Source organism: Chaetodon trifascialis, chromosome 19, assembly GCF_039877785.1.
Source record: "Chaetodon trifascialis isolate fChaTrf1 chromosome 19, fChaTrf1.hap1, whole genome shotgun sequence".
NCBI classification, from domain to species: Eukaryota; Metazoa; Chordata; class Actinopteri; order Chaetodontiformes; family Chaetodontidae; genus Chaetodon; species Chaetodon trifascialis.
Genome location: NC_092074.1, coordinates 21,300,075 through 21,323,864, shown reverse-complemented (window position 1 = coordinate 21,323,864; position 23,790 = coordinate 21,300,075). Strand labels below are relative to the sequence as shown.

The 23,790-nt window shown below is 46.7% G+C and overlaps 1 protein-coding gene across 4 annotated transcripts in view; it reads left to right on the top strand.

Moving 5' to 3' along the window:
* The first annotated feature begins 1,578 nt into the window (after positions 1-1,578).
* Positions 1,579-23,790, top strand: part of myo6a (myosin VIa) — a 118,862-nt gene continuing 96,650 nt past the window's right edge. For all 4 annotated transcript variants that reach the window (XM_070986804.1, XM_070986803.1, XM_070986802.1 and 1 more), the window contains exons 1-2: positions 1,579-1,776; positions 20,407-20,541. In XM_070986804.1, the coding sequence (XP_070842905.1) occupies positions 20,425-20,541 (117 nt within the window). In that variant the 5' untranslated portion in view covers positions 1,579-1,776; positions 20,407-20,424. The remainder of the gene's footprint in view (positions 1,777-20,406; positions 20,542-23,790) is intronic.

The window sequence follows — 23,790 nt, the reverse complement described above, 5'->3', positions numbered from 1 at the left end:
TTACTGGACACTAAAACATTCATGACTGTTGAATTGTGTTTTGTCGTCCCACTTATGAGCTCGCGCATGTGAGACAAAATTAAGTATAAAATATAAATCAACTGCTCGGTTTATGAAAGAGACTTCCAACCATTTTCAGGGCTTTCAATCACATCTCATGGTCTTCTTCAGTGGATGAAGTTAGCTCAGTTTAACCACAGTGAAGCTGATTATTCTCAGACTGAATGAGGGTGTGTACTCATGTATGTACTCACTAATGCTAAACATATTACGGTGCCAGAATCTCATCTGATCCTCATGCTATTACTGTTCTGACATAAAGATTGTTGTATCATCAATATTTTAGTGATTAATGTGACTGCTTCGTCTTCAGTGAGCGACCGAGAGTGCAGCAGCAGACAGAGATTAGCACCATTGTTGTCGTCTTTGACATTATCCCAGTTAATCCCCAACCTTCCCGAAGGTATTACTCACATGTCACATATGCCAGCAGAGTGTGTGAAGCAGTGGAGATTACAACTTAAGGGCTGCTTCACGCTACAAACCACAGGTTATTATGACAGATTCATCGCAGTCTTTCTACATTAAGGTAGCCGACCAAGAGAAATTGGAGAAAATACTCAATAAGTTAAATAAAACAAAGGCAAAGGTGTGTTTGGGTGCGCCTCACCCTCAGCTCCACCTTTATCAAACATAGAGCACATCCAATAAAACTATTTTAAGCTATTATTGCGACAGTTTTTAAGGTTTGAACACCAATTAGGCAATTACAGACCAATTTCTATTCTACCCTTTCTTCAACACGTTAAAATCAGTGAAGAACTGAAGGGGTGTTCCACAAGGCTCGATCTCGGGGTCTCTGCTTTTCTGTTTATATGAACTGTGAATGATTTACAAAGATGCTGTAAAAGAGCTGCTTGTCAAATATACACAACTGTTTACGCTCATCATCTCATCCTGAAAAGACTGTTTCCATGAGAATGAAAGCAAAAGATAAGCCTCAAAGCGACCGATCGATGGAGAAATTCATCAGCACATTCTTCGAGAATGAAAATAATCATTAGTTTCAGTCTTATTCAAAAGAGTTCAAAATGAGCTCCACCTCAACCCACTCCAACAGGAAAATCCTGCTATTATTATGAATGCATGAGTCATAATAATCTTATGATGTAATATATAATAGTAGAACATTCACACATGACATTTTACTGCCATGAGCACTTTTACTTTTAATACATTTTCCTGACTACACTAACATTCTTCAACTAAAACAACATCTTCAATACAGGAGTATTTTCACAGGTGGTGGTATTAGTACTTTTACTTGAATAAAGGCTGACTGCTGGATACTGAATACCTCATCCACTGCTGTTGCTGGCTGAGTTACTCTTTGACGACCATCATTTGCCTCTTTAAGGTCCACCTGCACGCGTGCCTGCACCTGTCAGGGCTCGTGTGTCCCACCTTGGATGCCCTGGCGTGAATAAAAGCCCCGCTGACCCGGGCAGCGCCCCCTGCAGGGAGACTCCCGCTGCCCGAGACTATTTATCCAGCTCGTGACGTCACGGGGCCAGTTTCCCAGGATTGCTGCGGGAGTCGGAGGCTGCAGGGCGGGGAGAGTGTGGCCCAGGCTGCCGGAGCGGACATCTATCATCTGGAGACACCCGGCACGGCTGCGTTTGGGACGTGCGCTCGCTTTCTGGGATTTTTCTTGTTCAAAAGACGCAGTTTCTTTCAAACGAGTCGAGGAGTCCCGGGAGTTCACGCGCAAACGAGGTAGGCAACACCGGCAGCCGTTTGCGTGCACCGGGGAGAATTTATCGCAGTGAGGCGGTGATGTTAGCTAGCTGACGGGCTACAACACACAGCGGCGTCCCGGTGCTAGCAGCGAGCAGCACACGGAGGCTGTCAACACACACTGTAGCTTTTCCAGAAGGAAAACCGTCAACACACAGCAGAGAGCTGGGCTATAAATCCTTAGAGAAACAGTGGTTTACCTCAAACCGCAGGAGCCGCCAGGTCTCTAAGCGGTGCGACATTTAACGTTTTTATCAACAGAAGTCGTGCTTGTATTTGTCTAGCTTTGTTTAGAGGAGTCGGCCCCAGACTTCCTTCAAACATCTGTCGATTTAAAGTTCTTTTGGGCGATCAGCAGAGGCACGTACATAAGTATACATCGCTTGATACGTAGTTGAAAAAATAGGTGATAAGCTAAAATTCGGCATATTCAGAAGCCACAGTGCCTCCTTTTATTTCAGTACGGCTTCAACTTTTTCAGTACAATCAACGGCGCAGCCATCGCCTCCAAATGGTGCATTCTGGTGAAAGGACGCAGTGGAAATAACCGGCAAACAATATTTAAAAGTTGGATTATTTGAAAATAGCCACGCTTTGCGGATGATATGCTTGCCGATTTGACCGGAGCTGTCTCCTCAATCAGAAAAAGTGATGATTCATTGTTCACAGCGCGTGTGTGTGGCTGATCGGCAACGCGATTCCAAATTCTCAGGTTTTTTCGAGGAGGTTTGGCTCAGCTAGAGTCTGGCACGTATCACGACGAGCGTTCAGCACGAGCCTCATTACACGAGAGGCAGCTCAAAAGGGACAGAGCTTGGCAGAATTCAGTGGTGCGTTCATGACATGAGAGGCCGTGTTGTTGTACAGCAGCAGCACCAATATGTCAGATCTCACAATATGAGCACGGCTGCGGCCTGCCTGCACGCACACACACACATACACACACACACCCACCGCTGCTGCTGAGCCTGGGAAGAAGAATCAATGGACATGCTTTGCATAAGAAACAAAGCTGAGGGTGGTGGGTTTGGCCATTGTGATATTACTGCCTGGGCGATAAGAAAAGACAGTGTGGCATCCTCAGAAGTCTGGATGCAGGGAACAAACTCGGCCAGTGCTTTTATCTGTGTGGCACGATTACATAAGAGCTCTCATTGTGTTCGTCCTGAGCTTGTTTTTTTATGCTGAAGCTGCTTTGAAATCACTGTTATGTTCATTTTATTCTCCCAAAGCAAGTCTGACTCAAAAAGCACATTATGTTGTGCCTTTACTACATCCTGCATTGTCACTATAATGTTTCTTAATGGATGCATATGCAGTTCATGGTATTTTTTGCACCCATGGTGTGCATTTATCACTCCCATTGTGCTGTGAATAGTGTTACTCCAACATGTATTTGTTTGGGTGGAGGCCTCTTCTACAGCAAACCTAATTTCTGACGGGACTATGACTTTCGCTCCCTGCTCATCTTTTATGGCCGTATTGACTTTTAGCTGTCCTGTGTCATAACACAATAGTGCTTCTTGTAACTTCGTGAGTTCAGGAACTTCACGGATCAAAGTCCTCGTCAGGAAATGATCCTGAATGACTGCACGGTTATTGGATTAGTTGGATGAGCTTTCTTGCTGCCTCAGATGCGCATATAGCAGAATAAAAGCAAATGGTATAAAGTGAGAAGTCTGAACACGCCTTCTTTTTGGCTGCAGAGATGTGACCCATGAAATGTGCTTGGCATCCCGGTTAGTGGCTCGCATCCAAAAGTCAGGATAATCTGTTTATATGCATCTTCATCCACTTAAGTTATCCGTGTACGCACGAGGAAGCTGGGGATTCATAAAACTGGTCGACTTCAGTATGAATGATGGATCACGCTGTGGATGTTAGCTCTGTGGTTTCTCTGTAAACAGCTGTATTGTGTCCTCACGTACTGTAACGCTGAGGAGGAAGCAGCTGGGGGTGGAAGACCGTCAGGAAAGCTAGTCAAGGAATTCCTGGAATATCCTGGAAGTGTGTTGTGGATGTAGGAGATTGAGTCTTTGTGGAAGTTGGAGTGTATCAGGCCTGAATGTTTGGCCCCTACGGTGAGGGGATCTGGTGGCCTTGTCATGCTGTGGGGGGCATTTTGCTGGCGTGGTTTGGATCCACGTGTCCCCTTTTAGAGGGAAGGGTCGCTGTAAATCAGCACTGACCGATCACCTGTATCCTACGATGAAACATTTCTGTCCTCTTATGCAGCAACACCAGACTACATTTGAAAAATGAACGTTTTAAAGTTAGTACGACAATGCAGAGTCCCAGAGTGCATTTAAGTCTCCGAAAGTGAATTCAATCCGTGCGTCTTTGTGAAACATTTGCTTCTGCTGCAGCCGGCGAGCTAACTGCTAAGTCGCTAGCCGGCCGGGCGGATGGAAACGAGCTGGTTTCACTCACACGTTCGCTGTTATGGGTTCTGCCTGCAGGCCGTCAGAGCAGCGATTAAGCTGCTGACTGTAACTACGTTTCAAACGTCCCAGTGTGATCGTTACATCACTTCAGTCACGCTCTCCAAGGCCACGGTTGGCTCCGTCGTTCCTCCAGAAGCCATTTATGAGAGAGCTGACCTGTTTTAACGGGGGACAGAATGTGAGATGTGGGTGTTGGTTCAGAGGCGAGCGCTAACCTCCCCGCAGCATCCACTTTCTCCTCACTGCTGATGATGGAGCTGGAGGGTTCACACATATCTGGTTTCTGATGGAGATATATTAAAGGAGGTGGAGGTGGTTATGGAGGGTTTGGGACCCCCCCACACACCCTCCGTCAGCCTTTGTAATTAGGGGAATGTGAGCTGAATTAGTCACGGCACGCTGAGCACACCGCAGACTTGTTGATGGCGATGAAGAGTGTCGACTTACACGCCGTCTGAGAGCCCGGCCTCCTTGCTCCGGGGGGGGGGGGGGCTGACTTTGTTGGTGGATTGTGGTTCACTCAGTGAGCCAGGGCTCGTAAACAGAAGTCACATGGGCTCACGTGTACATCCCTTTTTTTGGTGGGCAGGCAGAGAAAACAGGACTGAATCCGGCCTCTGACGTTAGATTCACCTGGCGAGACTATCACTGTGCTCCTCAGCCTCTACGACGCTCCACATCGCATCATCTTCACTCACATTTTCCCTCCGTCGGCTTTGTAACTCTCCGCTGGCTATCGAGTGTCGACATCTGTGCCTTCATACCCATAAACCTTTGCATTTTAGAAGTTGTTTCCTGGAGTTGGGTCGGATTACCGTCTCACTCCAAACGAGAAGCTACATTCCTCTTTAAAGACCAGTTCAAGTGGCATTTAAATGAACTTTATTCAGGCCTTTAATCAAGCCGTCGAGTCGAAGTTAAAGCTTCAAAAATGTCATCGGTTTGCTCTTCTTTGTTTCGTGTTGTTTAGGAATGAGCATGTGTTTTCAGCTGCTGATTTAATGATGAAATCTTCTGATGAAGGATTGAACTAAAGTCTGAGCGATAGATGGATCCGTCAGCGATTCGTTGAAAAGTTAGCCGCATTAGCTTTTCCCACACAAGTGCCCAAAGTTACCATCTGTTTACTCTGACAGCGTTTAGCCGGCGGTGTCAGCTTCCTGCTCAGTGACACCTCATCAGGATGCTCTGTTCACCTTCACTGAGGGCTGAACTTTGACCTCTGGGTCACCTAGAAATCAGCTGCATCAGCCAATCGGCCGGCTTAAAAAGCATTAGAGATGCTGTGGCACCATCAGTGTTTCTGGGTCAACGTTCAGTCATCAGAAACATCAGAAACCTGCGGTGCGAATCAGAGCGAATGTCAAAGCTTCTGTGTCCAAAAACATCCTGCGCGACTGCTTTCCATCGTCATGTTTGCAGACGTGTATTTTTAGCAGCAGACGCGGTCGTCGCCGTCTTCTCGTCAGCCTTAATCACCGGTTTTTGTCTCGAGCAGCGGACCTGCTCTGTCACACGCGCTTTCCTTTCAGCCTGTGTGGCGCGTGCACGACAGAGCCGCCGCGTCATGTCGACATGCAAACGAGCCCGGCCCGTCATTAGGATGGCGACGGCTGTAACTGGGGCAACGGAGGGCGCAGCCATTGGTCCGCTCTGCCCGGCAGGATCACATGTTGGTGACCTTTGAAACCGGAGGCCTCCCTGTGTGGAGGCAGGCCTGTGCGTGGCTGCCCCGGCGTCACGCATGTTGAATTGTGGGGGATAATGAGGGAGGAGGCCGGGTTCGTTTCAGATGACGATGAGAGCGGTGCGCTGTGAAAACCTGTCCCTCCTCTGCTTCCAGCTGTCCGTCCACGCCGATCAGTGCTGTCGTCGTCGTCGTTGTTGTTGTTGTTTGCTGAATGCGGCTGAAGTGCTGTTTCCTCGGCTGCTCCGTCACATTGCTCATTAGTTTCTGTGGCTTCGCTCCAAGAGGACTTCGACCCGGGTTAATCCGGCTCTCTTTAACACTTCTCTTAAATATTCAAATGACACAGGAATACTTGTTTTTAGCTGCTGGCAGCGTTTTCCACCTCTGAACCTTGTACTTGTACCTGCTGCCTTCCTGTAATGTTGATTTGAGAGTTTGAGATCCGTCTTCAACCTGCAGCCGTTCTGGACCAAACTGTCACTTAAATGTCTCTAAATGTTGAATGCATTTAGCTGCAACTGTTGATTGTTCACAATTAAGTATTTTACTATTATTTCTGAGGATTAATTGAATAATTGGACGAGAAAGCACAGCAATAGTTATTATCATTATGGATTAATCAGCTGTTCCGTGCCTTGATTCATTGGGTAATCAGCAATTTCTTAGAGCTGAGAGTTTTTGTCAGACCAGCAGTCCAAAACCCCAAAATATTTAGTTTGCTGTGATATATGACAATAAAAGCAGGAAAACTTGAGATTTTTATGAAGAAGGAACCATCAAATTGTTGTCATTTTTGCTTAAAATATGACTAAATGATCGATCGGTTATCTGAAAAGTTGCTAATTGATGTTCTGTTGATCGATCAGCTCAAAGGTCAGTAGGAGGAAGGTGACGTTTGTCAGGCGAGACAACAACAATCTGAGCAAACCCTCATACCAGCCTTTAATCCTTGACGTATTTTGGTACCTGATAATACGGATAAATGATATATATCAACCTTCAAAAGAATCCTAGTCACACTCGATAAGCCAAATTATTTCTACTGTTTCTGATATTCATGGCTGCTTTTTAATAACACTGTTTTGTGTCAATAATGGATTTTATTAGCTTAGCGCGTTGCTCACTCTGTCTGCTTTTACCTCTCGGCTGCTTGAATTCGTGGTCTGCGTGAGATGACCGGAGCACACTGTGCTACCTCTGTGGCAGCTAAGCTAACAAGGTTAGCCTAGCAGCTGCTTTCAAACAGAAGAAACAGCATTTTAATATATTCTGGTGCCTCTTTTTTCACTATGACATCCTCAAACGCTTTTATGGTCATTTAACTGTATTCAGGTCAATGTTCAACATGTTGGCCTTCTCACCCTCCTCCTCCTCCTCCCTGCTCATCCTCCTCCTCGTCTCTCGAGGCCTCGCTGGTGGTTTTCCTCTTACATGTACTCAGCGATGAGGTCCAGTCAGTCCAAGCTCTCCCCAGACAATTAATGATCTGCCAGTCGGACATAATTACGTCTCCCTTTTATGCATCATTTATGTGAAAATGTAAGGCTGGGCCAAACCAGTTCAAATCCCCCTAAAGACAGTGTTTGTGTCCTCTGATATGTCCAATGTGTCCATCAAAGGAGAGTTAGTCATGTCAGCCTTGAGGCCTAAAGAAGGACAGCTCCTCAGCGGTCAGTGCGACGGTGATTATCGTCCCCGTGACCGTCAGTGATCAAATCTGTCTCTGTATTGGGGACTTTTTGAGACACATTGGCACCGGTGGACGAGAAAAGCTGCTATTTTACACCATTTAATCAGACCGGAGCTGTTCTGCTGGATTTGCATCCAGACTTTGAAGAAGTCAGAAGGTTTCTAAAATTAGAGCCGTCTCATCCACATCACAGCAGTCTTTTCCTTCAGGTACCTTCTGTTTCCTGCTCGTTATATTTAGCAGTTACTGGTGCACAGCCAGTTCTCCACTGGTCCTCCACACTTGGTTGCTATGTGATTTGTTACACAACTGCGCTGTCGTCCACACTGGAGACGTTGAGGAGAAACCAGTTTTTTCTTAACTGCAAACACACAGAAATGTGTGTGTTTTCCCAAGATGCCTTTGGCTGAACGCGGCGATGCAGCTCTGGTCTTTTGATCCGCGCTGTCCTCAGCATCCGCCTGGTCTTTCGGTGTCTCGGTGGAGAGGACGCCAAGATAAACACTTCCTCTCTTTCTTTTTAGGGCGTCTGCGTAATGCGCCTGTGTAATAATCTGCTGCGAGGAAGTGACCGCACAGAGGACAGATTACCGAGATTATGAGAAAACACGAGGGTCGGGAAGATTTTCACCGTCAGGACGGAAACAGACCTCCAGTATCTGACCTGTCCGGCTGATTTCTGGAAGACAAAGTAAACCCTAAACTGGAAAGACGTCCATAACGAGCGACCTTATCAGCCACAGATGAGACGGGCTGTGACTGCTGTTTTTATCTCTTAATTCTTCTTCATGCATTCAAGATAAATAGGTTGTTTTTGTCGGCACCTCCCAAAGCAGCCCATGTGACCACTGCGAGGACAAGTTGAGGCAGGTGAAGGCACACGTTTAGATTAGGTCAAGATTTCAGTCACGGTTAAAACAAACCAACGTGGACCGCTAGCAGGGGGTGAAGCAGACGGTCCGAGCTGCCACGACTCTCTTATGTCCAGATGAGATCCAGATGCATTTACTTCCTGGTTCGCCACGTCAAACACTTGGTTGCAGTCCGTCTTTGTTTTCCAGGCTTTTTGAGGCACCTGAAGCTGTTTGCTAACTAAAACAGGAACAGCTTCGCTCGCTAGCTCACCCATACCGTTTAATTCCAGTGTAGCTTTAGCGCAGTGGACAGACAGGACAGACCTCGGGAGTGGATGCGTCCACCGAGACAGATGCATTTACACGTTTTCAACATCTGGCTAGCACGTGTCTTAAAGGCGACGGCTTGAACAGTTGGATTTGACCGTTTGGATGCATTTATAGTGCATTTTAGCTGAGAGTGTGAATGAGCCCAAGGCTCCTTTTTAACCCTGCAGCATAGAAACGCTGCTTAAATGCTAATACTTCAATAACCATCATCCCATAATAGTAACAATACTGACACACAGTACATTTTGATATTACTTGATGAAACTTTACTCGAATGCAGGGCTTTAAATAGACTGTTATAAACTGTGGTGTTACTGCTTTTATGCTAAGCATCTGAATGCTTCTTCCACAGCTGAGAACCAGTTTCCACCCAGTGTTTTGTTGTTGTTCTTCCTGTCAGTGTGATTACTCATGCTGTTGCACCTGGTCACACCTGGGAAACGCCCCGTACGGCCGCAGTCACCTGCCGCTGACCGCTGATGGTTTAAACAGCAGTGACGGTATGAAGGAGCTGGATTCAAAAGGTGACCTCCGCGTCACAGCTCGACCTCCACAGAGCTAATCTGCCTGCAGACCGAGGCTGGTCTGAAGGAGGAAGGAGGAGTGCCTGAACGCCTCCTCGCTGCTGTCAGCAGTCAGAGAGAACCCTTAATGCGCTGCAGAGGATGAGGGCTTCTGGCTCCTTGTCTAATGTACAACTTTGAGCTGCTTATGACACATTTTATTGGTGTTAGACTTCGCCTTCAGCAGGATGACTCTCGTCAATCTTTAAACTGCATTACGGGGACTTTGTAAAGCGTCAGCACTTAGGAAATTCCACGGCTTTGCTGAAATCATCAAAATGAAGCTCCGGCCTGGTCGCAGAAGAGACGAGCGAGCGGGCGAGCGAGCGAGGGAAGATTTTTAATGGTTAATCTGGAGCCTGCTTTGTGTGTGCTGGGAGTGTCACATTAGTTTGTGGTTCAGTGAAAGGAATCACCTGCTCATGTTCTGAGCCTTTAACACACCCCGCTGTGGTGACTTTATGCCGTGGGTGGGGCAGCAGCTGGTTAATGGCTTCAAAGAATGCGGCCTGACGTTCTCGAGTCCTGACACGGCGCAGTTTTCTAAAGAAGCCACAAAGCTCAGACGAGAAGAGATGAAAGTCTGATCACAGGCCAAAAGTTTGGTTTGTTCAGTGACTCACTGTTTGCTTTCCGCTCACCTGCAGCTGCAGAGGAGGTGGATTAAGCTTCCTGCTGCTGCTTCAAAGTTAAAGCATTCTGTTGGCAACACAGGGAGCGGCTTTTATTGTGAAGAAGCCACAGGAAGCCACGTGAATTAGACTCAGAGGTTAGCGCTGACAGCAGTTGTTCATCCAAAATCTGTCTAAAACAAATAAAACAGCAGTTATTTTCAGGTTTCTTCCATCAGCTTTAAATCTGTCGAGCTGTTGTGGGCAAAGGTCAAAGGTCGCTGTGACCACACAAAGCATATTTTTGACCAGAACTCAAGAATTCACGTGCTAATTAGGACAAAAGTTCACACACATGTTTTAGAGGATAAAACAGTGAAGGGATGACGTTTTACATCCAGAAGGTCAAAGGTCAGCTTCACTGTAACGTCATGGTATTCTGTTCTGGCGATCAGATTGTGGGCTGAACCTTCAAACTGCTGATTGTTTGGATCTTCAGTGCTGCAGGTCGAACGCGTGTGAAGCATCATCGTTTTGCAGTTTGTAGCTTCTCTGTAGCTGCGTCCATATTTGAAGCTTCGCAGTCCACCACGAGCTGATTGGTTGAGCTGACGTTGATCTTCGGGTGGTTGTCGTTGCTCCATGATGATGAAGCTCTCCATCAGTCCTCTGTAAATAGTCTCTAAGTGAAGACAGAAAAATGTATTGAAGCAGATTTTACGCTGCAAATGCTATAAAAGCCCAACCTGACGTTGAAGAAACAAGGCTCAGAGGCTGTTTTAAGTGTCCTAACAGCATTTTAACCATCTTCTCTCTTTGATACAAGCGTCTGGGAAGCTTCAGGCCTTTTTCTGCTCGTTCCTGGACAGCAGTCATACCTGCCACAGCGGGTGCAGTGATGTAAGCTGGGTGATTTACGAGAAGATCCTTCTACACTTCAGATAACATGGCACATTTAGAGTCTCTGCACCCACTTTTCCATTTCCTGAACTGTCACGATGCAGCTGCGTGGGCGACGGAGGAGGAAACGCGAGGCTTGTTAACAGAAAATAGGATCATTATGGTCACTCGTGTGAAGATAACCGACATGTAGGCCATCAGCTGTGCAAAGTTCAGGTTCATCAGCGCCGTCAGAGGTACCAGTGAGTCACTGCAGCGAGCGACGGCCATCGATTCTGCATATTTACAGAATAAATGATAAAACCGAGCAGCGTGAGGCCGACAGCTGATGTTAATTATCCACCGGCGAGGCAGGCTGGAAATGCCAGGTATCTAATGAAAAGCCGTCACTTTAGATCTGAACAGTTTACTGCGTCCGACCAGCACACAAACAGGCCGATTTGATTGTCTCGTTCTGGTTTATCACACATGTTCTGATATCAGCTTATATATTTATAGCATTTCCTACACAAATGCTGCTCAAAGCCTCATGATGGTAGTAAAAAGTGAAAGTAAAAGAGCAGTTTTATGATAATATGGTTGTAATCGTATAAAATTGTTTCTTTAATGATGATTTTGAGGATTGATTGGCTGCCGTAGATCGCCTGTCATTCCACTCATTGATCAGTCCATTTCAGCTCTGCTTAAATCCACAGTATTAATGTCCAGTGGTTCAGGGGAAGCCGATGTTTCAGAAACAAGTGGTCCAAAAATCGAGCGGTGCAGTTTAATTTTAGGTCAGGCCTTTTTAGCCTGCTGTGTCTCTGTTACTGTCAATCTGCCCTCTGGGTTATTGTCCCTGAACACATCACAGGCTCTCTGTTCACCACGTGACGGGACCGCTCGGCCTGGACAGTGAGCTCTCAGAGAGCGGCGACGCAGATCCAACAATCAGCTGTTTGTCAGCGGAGGAGTGGGTCGACACACATAACCGCAGGCGATTCAAGCGGCGCTTCCTCCGCCGCCGCCGCTGCGAAATGTGTCGTCCTCTCGGGCGCACAAAGCAGCAGCTGCTGCGGCGCCGCTCTTTATGCTCTGATCTGGAACGCATCCTCTGCTTTTAAAGGATTTTCTGTCGCGGGGAGGATCCCCCCTCGCAGACTTTAACGCTGCTTGGTGACAGTTTGACTAGTTTGCAGTCAGAGGGGAGCTTTTCCAGAGCTCTTATTCTGCATCGTGCACCCTTTTAAAGGGACACTCCTCTCATTGGACATGTCAGGGCAGAGCTGTCCTCTGTGTTTGTTGTCCTCTCGTCGGAGATCCAGCCCGGGTTTCATAGTGCAAGAAGAGGCGTTTAGGTGCATGGTGGGAATGAAGGAGGCACCATTGTCCCTGTTAAAAGTCAGCGTAGCTTCACAATTATGTATTTGATGGTAAAATAGTCACATAATGCTGCTTTAAGCTCGCACATGAGCGCAGGGATTTTCTCATCAGTAGGACAGTCAGGAGGTGTGACAGCACAGATCATGTGCATTACCTGTTAGTCTGTTTGATTTAAGACACTTTAAAAAGCCAGTAGGAACAATTAGGTGGATCAGAGCTGAAGCAAAGAGTTTAATTTTGTCCCAAACTGCAGGTAATCCACCACCAGGGCCGCCCCCCTCCAGCCTCACTGGTCTTCAGCTCAGCTCTGATGTTCAGTAACGGTTGTTTATAACGCGTAAAACGTAAAAGTTCACGTTTCCACAGAACAAAGACGACCTGCCGGCGTGACTCCATCCCACAATACTCGGCCACTGTTTGACCGGGCCTGCCTGTTCAAACAGACCCAGCTGAGAGGATGAATCAAACATTGTTCACGTCGTGGGAACATTTACATGAACTGATGCTCATCGTGCTCACGTTCACACTTGTTCGCCTTCAGCGCATCCGGGCAGCTGCAGACTGGAAAGATGATTTTTGACAACCTTTCCTTCTGCTCCGGCGCTTCAGACACACCGACCGTCCCCACAAATGTCCCCTTTAACATCACCTCTCATGTGAATTAGTGCTACAGTGTCCACTATGTCAAACGGTTTGTCCATCTGTGAAGGAATGAGTTCATTCACGCCTTTTTTAGTTAAACAGTGATTCTGTCCGGAGTCAGAAATATGAAATCCATAATGAAATTTGATCTCACGTCACTTTTCTTTTCACTGCTTTCCTCCAGTGTTCGGCTCAGGTGTCACGGCAGAACAAACAGCCGGTAATTTAACATCGCTGTATTTGAATATGTAAACACTGAGTGACTTTGAGCTTATAACCAAATACTGAACCTTTTAGTCGCGGAAGTCAAAGCTCTGTGAAGGGCAGCTGACTGTTTTATGTAGGAAGAAAGAGGAAAAAAGCCTTTTCTTTAATGTTGGCATCAAATCCAGTCATTCAGCTTACCTCGTAGCACATTCAGCCACGTTAGCAGCACGGCTAGGTGCACCGCTTTGGTCCAGACTGGAGTATCTCAACAACTGTTGAGTGAATTTTCATGAAAGTTTGTGCAGACGTTCATGAGTTTTCCTGCTGGATGAACTGAAATTTGGTTCTCGCTCCCCTCAGGATGAATTATAATATAACTTTGATGATCCTTAATTTGGTTTATGAGCACATTCCTGCAGAACTGATGATGCTCCCATCATCAGCCTCAGCTGTACGTCATGTTTGTCATGCTAATGATGGCATGCTAACACGCTAAGCTAAGATGCTGGACGTGGGAATTGTTATTCCTGCCAGACAAAAGCACGATTTGGAAACATGTTAGCTCAAAGCGCCGCTGTGTAAGCGCAGCCGGAGCTTCTAGCATGGCTGTCGAGTTGGTTTCAGCTGCAGATAGCAGCACAGACGCTGGTTCAACCCTCCCTGACGCAGCTGTCAGCAGCTCGTCCTGTGATTTTATTACTGCACTATGACCAGGACACACTTATCATCTGCCTGACTGTGTGGAAATGCCATGTTTTCCTATCACAGCTGATAATCAAAGATGCTGAAACAGGAGTAAAACGTGTGCAGTTGTTCTTCGTTGATGGTAAATGTTGGTCGGACAGAAGAAGACGTTTGAGGATGTAAAGTGTGGCCTCAGAACATCTGACGCGTCACTGGGCCTGTGTGTGCAGCATCAGTGTTATTTAAAGGGAGAGGGGGAGTTTAAAGGTGTGAGCGGCTGATAAAGAAACCTCTCTCTCTCTTTCTCAGCTTCTTTGACTGTTTCACTAAAGGAAAAAGAACTTATTCTGCCGGTTTATTTGCATTTTCATCCTCTAATTAACGTGTTCACTCACTGTTCCCGCAGTCCAAAATCTAAAAGGCAATTTAGTGGCGCTCCCATTAGCATAATGCTTGTGTGTCTGCTGGACCAGTAACGCCGCCTGACTCACTCTCTGGTGGCTGCTTTGGGAATCAGCGGCAGATTTTCACTTCTCAGCTCTGTTTGCATCTTTAATTTTTCACCTGACTGAGGATGTTAATGGAAATAATGTTCCAGAGGATGCTGACAGCTCCATACATGTTAGCTGTGAAGCCTTCGCTCGCAGGATTTTTTAATATTTAGGCCAGTGGCTGCAAATAGATTGTACCATTTTAGTCGAAGGCTTTGGTAAAAAAGACATTAATGTGATGTAAGTGCTGCATTCGAGGCTCAGCTCTGCCATTAGCTGACTGCTGTTGGTACTTTGTGCTTTCTGCATGAGCTGCCGCAGACCAGACGGATCAGCTGGAGGTTTGTCGTGAAACCAGAAATAATTGGATGAGACTTTCGGATGATAAATTTAGCTCAAACTCAGCAGTGGAGTAAGGTAAGCTTTTCAAGTTTAGTGGCAGAAGGTTTCAGTTTGAAGTCAGGAATTCACCCCCAGGCCATCAGGATGTACACCTGCACACACGCTGTATGTTAATACATGTATGAATAACGTGCTACTGTGCACGTCACTGCACATGTGGGCTTAGCATATAGCAAATAAACCTTGTTTAATCATTTATTAAGTTTTGTATAACTTTAAACAATATCTTTGGGTTTTGGACTTCTGGTCGGACAAAACTGGCCTCTGGGAAATTGTGATTAGCTCTGCTTTTTCCTACATTTAAAGGTTGTGCAGTTAACCGAAAAAATAATGAACAGATTTATCCCTGAAAGTGAAGTTTGGACCTGAGCTTCTGGCTACATCCTGCCTTCGTTACTGGCTGTTTGGTGCTGGGCAGGCGGAGCTGCAGCTGCCTGTTGATGCGATGAGAGCGCTGAGACTGAACCCAAAATATGAGCTGGAGTGGAGATAAAAACACTCATTAGTGCTGCGTTCAGTGAGGATGTTTACAAAACAGCCAAACAGCAGCTTCTGAGGTCGTGATGTGTTCAAGGGCACAGGTTCTGTTGAAGTGGAAGTGAGCGCCTCATCACCTGGAGATTCATCCCACTGTTCAAACAGCTGTTTCACTGCACGTCTCCACAAGGAAGCCACGCGTGTAATTTCCCAGGTTGCATGAACGCAGCCAAACATCATTAACTGGAACGACCCACATTATAACCTCTGCGTTGCGTTGGTCCAGGCGGAGGTTTTTCTGGTGTTGCTCGGCCCGGTTCAGCAGCTCAGGAGGGGATGAGGCGTTCACTTCCTGTGTGATGAAGATGTGACGTGTGTGGGCTGAACGGAGCAGCTGCAGCAGGTTTGAACTCGTCCTCTCACAGCCTGCAGCGCTGCAGTCAGACTCAACCCGACCGCTTTGTGCCACCGTACTGACTGTGCCTTCGAACCTGATGCATCAGCTTCAGCTGAAGCAGTTCATGATGTAAAACTCTGATGTAAATTGGAGGCTGATGCTGAAAGCTGTTTGGCTGACACGTGCGGCCACAGCGCCCTGCAGCAGCAGCAGCAGCAGCACTGCAGACATTTTCAGTAATGAATGTTCCCTGCGGGAGTATTAAATGTTTTCGTGGTACGTGTACTTTACTTTTCATGATGCGTTCACTGCATTTATTACTAGCAGTTGTACCTCAGATGTTGGAAAATTTGGGATTATCTTTGTGAGGCTGAGCAGAGGGATGCTGACATGGCTTCATTTTCAGTTTGAAATATTGTCTTTTGTCTTTATTTGAAGAATCCCGGTGAGTCTTCCTGTTGACATTGCATTCGCTGTCGAGGTGGAAATTATGGGACTCTGAAATTTAACCATTTCTTTCACCTGTTTACGATGATTGAAACAGTAGGTCGGATCCCACCTGACTGTTCACCAGGAAATACGATGCATTGATATTGACCTGCTATCTTTTCCTTTTTAGAGATATCTTTGTGATTCTTCCTGGTCGTCAGCGATCCGTTTGTCAGTGCAGCTTCCCTCTCAGTGAGGTCTGAATTAAACATCCTGGTCTGTGAGCTGTGGCTCAGATAATATGCGCAGACAGTCACTGTAACACGAATTTCACACCAGGAGTGACTCACCAGCCTCCGGTCTGACCTCCAAACTGTGGTCAACCAGCTGTCCTGTGAGCAGCAGAGGAAACTGTCTTCAAAGAAACTTGGTGTCTTGACTTGATGCAGCGCAGAGGACAGTTTTAGTTTTTAGCGACCCGCCCGCCTACCTGAAAAAACTACCTACCTACCAGACTGTCTGCCTACCTGAATAACTAACTGTATCTTTGCCCACACGCCTACCTTATCATCTACCTACCTTAAAAAAGGCTGCTCTACCCATAAAACCTACGCACCACCTTGTCTAAGAAACAACCTGACCTACCTATCCACTGAAAGCGCCCTCCACCCACACACTTTTTTCTAAAATCCTACCTGTGTAAACATCTTACCTACCCAAACACGTAGCTTACCTGGCTATGTAAGTGCTGCAAACCAATGAACGCCTTTAATAAGCTATTGACTGACTTCACAGGCATCACTGTTGAAGCAGTATTTGATCTGCTGTCTGGCACTGAGCAGAGAGAGGATTGATTTTAGTGACATGGAGCCCTTAAATGGTGCTTTTTTTTTATATCACAAAAAATCCATCCCAGTCGTTTTACAGCCCTGACAATGAGTTACCAGCAACCTTTGATCTACATATGGACGCAGTGCCGTCAGGCCTCGGACGTCCCTGAATCAGGCTGAAGACGCACAGTGTTCAGGCCTTTTTAATGCTGCTCCATTCAGAAAGGAAACCAGGTGAGAATCTCCTCACCTTCATGTGCACAAGATGGTTTATTAAAGCAAAGCTACAGTCGTTTCCTAACCTCAACCGTAACCTCATTGGCGTGTTAAAGCGATAAGGTTTTGGTTGTCAACCTTTTTATAACATGAGTTGTGGTTATAAACTCTTGATGTGCTTTTTGGGGACGATATTTATAGGGATGTCGATCAAGTCTGATTTTTTTTTTTTGTTTTACTTTGGCAGCTTTCCCTCAAATTGAATATATTAAAAAGCAGGAGCCTGGCAGTGTTTTAGATTTTTCTTGTTATCAGCAAATACCAAGAAAAGACCAAAACCACGCTGGAGTTTTTATCCAACAAACAAGAGGAAATGATGGATTTGTTGGGACTATTTCCAGGGGCGGATTAATCCACAGTTCTGATGAGGATTTGTGTCAGCAGGACGGTGTGTGTGTGTGTGTGTGTGTGTGTGTGTGTGTGTGTGTGTGTGTGTGTGTGTGTGTGTGTGTGTGTGTGTGTGTGTGTGTGTGTGTGTGTGTGTGTGTGTGTGTGTGTGTGTGTGTGTGTGTGTGTGTGTGTGTGTGTGTGTGTGTGTGTGTGGGGTTAAGTCAACATAAACTGCAGTGTGTGTGTTCATGGTGGTGAGGGAACATCTCAGTGCAGAACAATGTGGCTCATTGACGTGTTTTTAATAGTTTTTAGGACGACAATGGAGCTCAGAGGAAGAAGATCTGTCAGGCTGTGATACGTTCAGAGCTGCTTTTCGGCCTTTTCGTGGGATTTATCGATGAGCAGAAAAGTGTCGAATTCTTCTTTAAGCTCAGCTGTCAAATGTCTGAAACTGGTTCGGCATGCAGCTCGAGGTTGCTGCAACACAAAACATGATTATCGCAGCTTTTGTTGTGACTGCTCTTGAACCGGTGACCTTGTAGCTGCGGGGCAGAGTCTCTAACCTTTACACAGTCAAACCAGACGGCTTCTGTTCACCGTCACAGATCCAAACGAGATGTCGTGTCGAGAGCGATGAACATCTGAGCTCCTGAAGGAATCAAACCTGTTTGTCATCTGATGAAAGACACGGTTGTCCTCGGTAATGGTTTAATATCTGTAATTGAATTTGATCGCCTCTTAGTGTGGCAGCAGATAGCGCCGAGCTCTGGGTAATTATTTTAGGTTCCCATAGAAGTCGTAGCTCTGTTATTAGGTTGCAGCTTGGCAGGAAGCCACCGAGCGAACAGAGAGCTGCTGAGCGCCGTGCGAGCAGCTTCTTGTCATGTGGACGGAAAGTGGAAGACACGACTTGTCTCAGCGTCTCAGAACTCGTCGAGTCGGGACGCTCCAGTCGGCTTTAAGCGTGTTTGTTGGCTTTGGGTTGATGCTCAAAGCTGGATGGAGAAGTGGTCGGATTCACTGTTTCTGCTGCTGGACGGGTTGAACGACCATCGCTGATACTAATTTAACATCTCGACATGTTAAACTCCTACATTGTGCTGCATTCGTGTGCCCTGGGATTTCTGATGCTCATCTGAGGTCTTGGCCCGCAGAGCAGCATCATCTGCAGCCCCGACTTCCTCGCACAGTTTGTCCTGACTGATCTCTGACCTGGAGCACAGTGTGCATGTAAACACACTGTCGTCCGGGGGTTTGGAGCCTTGTCTTTCCTGTTTTTCACACATGACGGCAGTTTGTGCTCTTTTTTCCCCTCCAGCAGCTTGTGTTGGAGGAGACAGCAGAGGTGGGGAGCAATGAACTACAGTAGTTAGCAGTAATTAGTCTGGTGTTCAGTATTATGTCCCAAGTGGATGAATGTTGGAGTGTGTCTGTGCTCAAAGATGACGACCACGCTAACCCTACTAAACGTCTTAACATTGCCATTAGCATGCTAATGTTAGCATTCACCCCAAAGCATGCTGCCTCATAGAGCTGCTGGTGTGGCTGTTTTAAACTTCAGGGCTGCAGCTGATGATAACAGTAATGATAATTACGTTAATTCAGAAATGTATTAAGCTCCCATTAAGTCCAAACTGCTACTTACTATCAATCACCTCCATTATTGATTAACCTAGACGTTTTTATGATTAGCCAGTTAATCATTAGTTTGAAGAAATGTTGGAAAATCTTGTTTTGTCCAACCAGCAGTTCAAAACCTGAAGACGTTGAGTGTATAGTGATGATGAAGAGGACTGCAGCAACACTTACATTTAGGACGTGACTGACAGTTTTCTTTGATTGGGTGTCGGATAGCAGAACGCTGTCAGTTGATTAATTAACTTAAAGTCCCAATAAATGGAGCTTTCCCGTCACTTATTTCAATGTTAAACTCAGAGTTCAGATCACCGTCAAAGCAGCAGATCATGACCTGAGCCGCGACTTTACCCTGATGTTTTGAGCCTTTTACGTCAGCCGAGTGTCAGAGGTTGTCCCAGAAGGAAAGACCTCATTCTGTCCCAGCGCAGTCACACGATCGGCTGCTGGTGTTACTCAATAATGCTGTAATTGGTTTGTTGGCTATCATGAAGCCCCGGAGAGCTCAGGACACACGAGTCAGTGCAGCTCGTCTGTTTGAGGATCGCCTTTATTCCTGAATTAATTCATCCCGTGACCACATAACAGTCACTGCTGCGGCCGCTTCAGATGTAGGCGAGTTAATCCAACAATAACAAGTCTTTGGAAAGTAAGAAAATGTGCTTTAAATGTTGTCCCGGCCTTTAAAAACGTGTTGAGATTCATTTGAAGTGGTTTTTAAAGAGGCTATAAAACCTTTCAAAGGAGTGAAGATGCTCTAAAAAGTTTAAATGAGCCGTTCAATTTTAAGATCCACTTGTTGTTGGTTTGGTTTATTGAGAACATTCAACAATATTAAACCTATAAAATATTAGTAAGACATCTACTTTCATTTTCTTTGGAAATACTTCAGTTTAGCGTTGGATTCCAGTGCAGAAGAAAATGATGTTTTACTTTAATTTCATAAGGATTCAGTTAATTTGGAGCAAAGATTTAAGAGATTCGAATTAAAAAGCACCTCAGACGATCTGTCTTTCTTGCGGTTTTGCTGTATTTCTCCTTAATATCATGATATTTCAGGGTATTTCTGCGATAGCGATGAAAGATATTGTGGTTCAGAGCTGCCTCTGGCTCTGATTTTTGGTTCTCTTTGCACTCAGCCGCTTGCTGAAAGCTTGTTGCATTGCCTCCTGCTGATGATTCAGTCTTCCTGTACTTGTTAAACATTACTGTGGCTTCTCGTACATCTGATTTTTAACCAAACCGCTTCTGCAGTCGCTCCCCTCTTTGGAACGCGCTCCTCCACCGAGGAGCCGGCAGCGACGTTGCTTTCACTTTCAGCCATCACTGAGTGTTGACTGTTCTGTGTGCCGTGTTTTCCAGAGCCCTCAGAGCGGTGCGATGGAGGATGGGAAGCCGGTGTGGGCGCCCCACCCAACGGACGGGTTCCAGCTGGGAACCATAGTGGACATCGGGACCGACAGCCTCACCATCGAACCTCTCAAGCAGAAGGGAAAGGTGAGCGAGCGAGCGCTGAGTCCTGCTGTGGACCAGGCTAGTGGGGCTACATTAGCCGCTACTAGCACACAGCCGAATCTCTGACTGAACTCTGGTCATCTTGCATTGTGGGTAATGTTTGCACAAGGAGGAATGTGTGGAGCAAAAAGAGATCGCTGCTTTGAATTTGATCCATTTTTTCCAGCTGTCCGTCGTGATCCATGTTAATGCTAAATGACTCTTTTAAGGTGTAAATATTCTTCTTCTGTGTTTGTTTCTAAGTGAGAACAGAGCATTTAATGGTGCGGTCAGTATTTCCTGCTCAGACAGACTCACTCCTGGATCTCTCAGAGGTTTATTTTCCTGCCAAACCTTTTCCGATGTGCGCCTACCTGCAGCGTGTTAATGATTGAATGTGTCGCTTAATCTCTGGAAGCGGTAAATGATCGTTCGCTCGGTGACTCACCTGCAGACTTTGCAGCCTGCAGGTCCGACGTGCCCGAGTGCAAAATGAATCAGTGGTACCTGAAGTCAAGTGACTCTTCACTGCAAGACAAATGGGCTTTTCTTGTCACCCCCCCCGTTCACCGTTAATTCACTTTCCTGCAGGACGAGGTGCCATCTCGCCCTCAGCAAAGCTTTTAATGTCCCTGAGAGCCTGTCGCCGTGGAAACCCCTAAAGCTTGGTGTCCGTCCCGGTAATCTTTTCCCAGAAGGCCCCTGTGATTGAGCGCTCCCTTTGAGAGCGCCTCCTCGCTAATTCTGTGTCCTGTCAGCCTGTAAAACGCAGGGCTGTCAGAGTGTTTGCGCTGTGCACGCTGTCCATCACATGTGGAGCATTAAAGTGGAAAAGTTCACATGCTTCTAATGTTTTTTTTACCTGCGGTGGTCGCCGTTAATGTACCTCTCCACCTGCTTAGATTATGTTCTTGAATCTTATAATGTTATCAATCAGATCATTAAAATCCGACACTGTGACTCTAATGTGTTGCTGTAGTTTTTATAGCCCTGCTGTACATCATCATCCTCTCCGCTGGTTTACTAGTTACTCGAAGTCTGATCTTTGAGCTTCATGCAAATGTCAGTCTGTAGAGTTAACCAGGCCTCTGCAGAAATCCTGTGTTTTGGGTATCAAGCAGTCCACTCCTCTGCAGGCTGTGGTCAGTGGTTACGGTGCTTCGAAGTTCCAGAAATGAAGAAGAAATTTCTTGCAGCTGGTATAAACAGACGCTGCGTGTTCGGCCGTGTGTTCGGCTCATGGATTACGCTGCAGGAGAGGAGTTTTTATAGTATGTTTGATATTGCAGCCGCGCCTCCGTGACTCTGGGTCTCCACTGTAACTGGATCCAGGCTGACTGCAGCTGCCGGCCCGCTGTGTGTGGAGGTTAAACAGGGCGATGTGAGACTCAAAACAAAGACTTTCAGCAGACGATTCCTTTAGGCTGCTTAACATACAGCAAAGAGAGGAGAGAAGCAGAATGTGGAATAAAGTGGAATTCTACTTCCTGCCTGGTAGTTCTTATTATGTTTTATGAAACAGATGCAGCAGGTTAGATTTCGGCCTCCCTCGTCTTTACATCCCTGCTGAGTGCTGGATCCTTATGTGGGTCGCCCTCGTGCTCCTGAGCCACATTCACTGTGCTAATTTTCAAAATGCTGCAAGTACAAACCTCCTTGGATAACCTTTATGTCAGCTGCATTATACGGGTACGACGGCAGGACGTCATGTTTTGTCTTCTCAAGTGCAGGTTTGCTGTTGAGCTTTCTGTCCGTTGATGTCTGTCATCTTCAGGTTTTCAATGCTGACAGCTTCCTCCAGTTTCTCATGGCAGCGCTGTAATGCAAGTCACACATATCTGATTTTACACCTATGAGTCACATGATTTAGATCATAAAACATGATTGCTGCAGCCTTTTGTTTGTCATATGATCACATCTCTTTGCCCTGAGTTTTATCTCCTAGAAACTACAGGTAGACCTTGATGAGGGCGAACAAAGCCTGCGTCGCAGTGCTTCCTGGGAGGTTCAGATCAGGGTAAAAATGCCCTTTCTTGGTTGCTTGCATTGCTTTGGAAACTTGTACTCTTCAGATCTGTTCTCAGAGGGAGTTTCCGGGCTGCAGCGGAGGCCTGAACAATGTCCAGTCTGTCCTGCTGCAGCCAGTTTGTGCCAGTGTCTGACGATGCGTTCACTCGCTGGCAGACCTCCTGCGATGGACGTCAGGAGAGAGACGGAGAGCATGATACCCCGTCATGCTGTCAGTCACAAAGGCCGACTCTTTAGTGTCTGTGTAATCCAGGAGGTGCCTACAGTTTGATCTGCCTCAGCGTTGGTGATGGAGAGGATGACTCCTGCAGTCTTACATAAGGAGTCGTCTTACAGACTCAGAAATATGAGATTTAACATCTTGAAGTTACTTTTCCTGTAACTCTGGTTCTCTGAGAGCAGCAGGAAGGCTTGTGCTAGCACCATGTGGCATGGTAGCAGATAGCAGTATCAATGCTGTTAGCTTGTTCAGGTAGCAGCGTTGTGCTAGCTAACACACTCTGCCAGAGCCTGCTGTGTGTGTGCTCAGCTGCCAGCAGAAGCTGTGCATGCTAACATCTTAGCGGTGACCCAGGGGCAAACACTGTTAAGATAGTTTCTCGACGTGAAGGAATAGTTTCACATTGTGGGAACCCGGTTGTGTTTCTCTCCACCTTGGCGGTGATGAAAGGGTGAACAGTGTTTCGCCTCCTTTTTTTCCTCAGCTTATTGGCCTTGCGTCACCCCCCCACCTCCTCTTTCTCCTCTCCGCTCTCCTCACGCGGTGCAGTGTTGTGGAATCGGTCCAGTTTGGGCTGAGAATGTGGAACATGCCACCGCTGGAAAGAATGAATCGACTGTACGTCACCTCGGCGCTGCAGCCTCGGCGCTGGGAAGGCCTGCAGCGCCTCCTTTAATGGGGCAGATTAAACGGCTCGGCCCTGCAGAGAGGGCCTGTCGGAGCGTACAGGAGTTCAGGAACACAACCCCCAGCACCCCCCCTCCAAAACACCGAGGTCACATGTCCCCATAAACCCTCCTGCATTAGTTCAGCACGGTCGGTTTCAGCTTCAAGGGCGTGAGAGGAGCGGACAGCGAATGCATCACAGCTTTGGGGAGTAAAAGTTAACCTGAGGTGGAACAATGAGGCTGAGTACCACTTCGCTTTGGTGGAGCTCAGACATCTGGAACGTGACGAGGAACCTCAGCTGAGAACGCAGAGCAAACAATGCCTCAGCTTTAATG